This window comes from Morone saxatilis, unplaced genomic scaffold (genome assembly GCF_004916995.1).
Source record: "Morone saxatilis isolate NCDOM2014 unplaced genomic scaffold, NCSU_SB_2.0 Contig14, whole genome shotgun sequence".
Classification (NCBI taxonomy): Eukaryota; Metazoa; Chordata; class Actinopteri; family Moronidae; genus Morone; species Morone saxatilis.
In genome coordinates, this window is record NW_023339696.1 from 11897489 (window position 1) to 11900429 (window position 2941).

Sequence of the window (2941 nt, forward strand, 5' to 3'; positions counted from 1 at the left end):
GGGCTACCTTTTGATTGACAGGTAGTTCTCAGTCTGTCCAGCGCAGTGCAGTGCTCCAAACTCAGATCAAACTGTCAAACTAGGCAGTGCAGATCAGATACAAAGCTAGATTTTTTTTTTGTGTATTTTTGGGGGCTTTTATCGCCTTTATGATAGTGACAGCAGAAGACTTCGATTCGAACTCTTGGCCGCTGCAGCAAGGAGTCAGCCTCGGTACATGGGGCCAGCTCTACCAACTGAGCTAACCGGGCGCCTCAGAAACATATTTTAGGGTACTGTTTAGCCGTTATACGAGATTGTTTGTGACCAGGCAAGCCGCCATTGTTTCCGGCTACGGACGAGTCAAAATTGAGCGTAGATCAACTCGCAGTACGTCACCTCAGCTGGCTCGTGCTGGCTCCTTTTTACTGTCATGGTGGCAGCCAAAACGCTGAACTCGAGGCTTCAAAACGGTTCTCCACAAACCAATGATAGGTTCACACTTGGTCAGTGGCCAAGACAACAACTTTAAGTGGATGTAGTTTGGTGGACGCATTTGTTCCTAAGGATCAACACTAGCTTACGTTGCAGCCATTGTAGTCCTTTTCGCAAATATTTTCACATGTAACTCGGTGAATAAAGTGTTTATTTTGACCAAACCAGAGTTGGTGATTGTTGGAAATTCTGTGGAAAGAGTAACAAAGTCAGTTTTGGTGAGTTTTATCTTATATATATTTAACATGTGTTCCACAATTATCTGCTTGATAAAATTACAGATTTTATTAGTGGTTATTATTTATTAGTCTGGTCAGCTGTAGTGCCCATTGTTTCGGTCTGAGATGCTGGTTCTCTAGTGGCAGTGAATTTCATATATATAACCTATAATCAACTTGACACATTATTCTTTCGCTATGTTAACTAGGGCTGTGTATTGGCAAGAATCTGGTGATACGATACGTATCACAATACACGGGTTGCGATTCTATATATTACAACATGGAACTGAATTAGTATTTATCTCTTTAACATCCAACATCATAACTCTCAGGTTACTTTTACAATACTGCTATCTAGCGGTTGAGGGTTTAAACCCAAAAATCAATACACTATTTTTGTGAATCGATAAGATATTTTGTGATAATTGCTTACACTCCCCATGACTTTAGCTGTTGGCTTTTTTACATCCTGATGTAATCATCTGATTGTCTGCCTGTTTGTTCCCCCATCTGACTTTACTTCAGAGATGTTGCTGTGTTTCCAGATTTCTGCAATTTCACCAGCCTACTTAGAAGAGTACAATGTTGTTATAACTAACAGAAATAATGTCCAAAACTAAATAATAAAGTAAGACCCAAAGGTGTAATACTCAGAACATGTTACCTTCAGTACTTCTTTGGCTCTTTCGTAGGGGTCTGAGGCATACAGCTCAATTTTGGACAGTGTCACATTGGGATAGCTGCAAGAAATAACATGGTATTTACATCAGATGCACAAAATAAAACTGTCATGTTGTATTAGTCATAGTATCTTTGTGAGAGTATGTTTTAATGCTAAAAAAAAGAAATCTAATCCATATATATTAAACTATTAAAAAGTGGTCTATGTTTGAGATTTGCTTTATGCGTTCACTGGATATTAGATACTGTCCTAAAATAAGAGTCAGATAATTCATCACATGCAAAATCATCAAATGTTTGATTATTTGATTACAAGTTTGTATATTGCATTGACATCCTCTGGTACACTAGTTTTTCCAGAGGTAAATGAGCTAAAATATGCTTGTTAAGCTAGAGTTCTTGCCATAAACCTGTAACCACTGCCTTTCTTGGAAGGTGAGGTGACAATGTTGCGTCCGGGTGGGCGATGAGCTTTCTGGGCGACCGACTGTGGACTCATGGCTTCAACTGGTCCAGACAGAGTCCCATAGTAACTACCTGAACCACAGCTGGAGGCAGAGATTATGTGACAGTGAGAAAGAGTTGTAAATACACTCTGTAGACATTTTCTTTAATGTTTGTGCACGTGTTCTCTCACGGCTTCTTGACCCCATGGCAGGGCATGAAGGCCTTGCCCAGGTTCTTCTTGGACTGCTGGATGCGGTTCTGTCGGGCCAGTCTCAGCGGGTCACTCAGCGCTTCACGTTCAAATATCCGGTTGAAGGACTTGTCGAAATAGCCACTCTGCAGAGCACATCGTTGCTTAGCGATGCCCGCTTGCATCTGCCGGCTATGATAGGCTGACTCATTGAACGGACCTGCATTTGTAAGGAAGACATCACATATTTACATATATACCCTCCACTGTTATTGATAATGATCTCTATAGTACATGGCTGCTCGTCATAAAGTCCAGATTGGCTTTCTAGATGTTTCTAGCAAAATGATAATAATTTTTAAAAGTTACTATAGTTACTATAAATCACTGTTCATGCTGTTTTATGTTTTGTGACATAAAATGCTCTTTAAATATGTAGGAATGCTAAATATTAATAGTTAGTTAGTTAGTTATTAAAGCACAGCGGGCAGAGTGACGCTTCGTGCAGGAAGTCAGTCATTTAAGAGAACTTTGAACCCCGGTACCATTTTCCATCTTAACAAAATAATGTTTTAGGTGTTTTAGGGGTGTAAAGATTTATTGATACAAGTTGGGAAATCGGTTTTAACTTCATAGATGCAACTATATCGGATGGATCTAAATGTACCATGAACTGGTTGATGGTCTGAACACCAGGGTCTCGCAACAAGAATAACATTAGTGCAGCGAGGCTCGCAAGGTTGGTACATAAACAAATATGTCTGACAACGGCGATATGATTTACAGTGCACCGTCAAATCTAAAATCTAAAGGTTGGAAGACATTCCAAGGCTGAGGGCAGCGGCTCAGGGTTCGAATCCGACCTGTGGCCCATTGCTGCGTGTCATCCCCTCTCTCTGCCCCCCTTTCCTGTCTGTCTCCAGCTGTC

The 2941-nt window shown here is 40.6% G+C and overlaps 1 protein-coding gene across 1 annotated transcript in view; it reads right to left on the reverse strand.

Annotated features, from left to right (window-relative positions):
* The window catches only part of cunh4orf47 (chromosome unknown C4orf47 homolog), a 6313-nt gene that overhangs the window by 2813 nt on the left and 559 nt on the right, over positions 1 to 2941 (reverse strand). Inside the window, exons 2-4 of the mRNA XM_035654726.1 lie at positions 2014 to 2233; positions 1787 to 1924; positions 1360 to 1435 (exon numbers count right to left, since the gene is read on the reverse strand). Of these exons, the coding sequence (XP_035510619.1) occupies positions 1360 to 1435; positions 1787 to 1924; positions 2014 to 2233 (434 nt within the window). The remainder of the gene's footprint in view (positions 1 to 1359; positions 1436 to 1786; positions 1925 to 2013; positions 2234 to 2941) is intronic.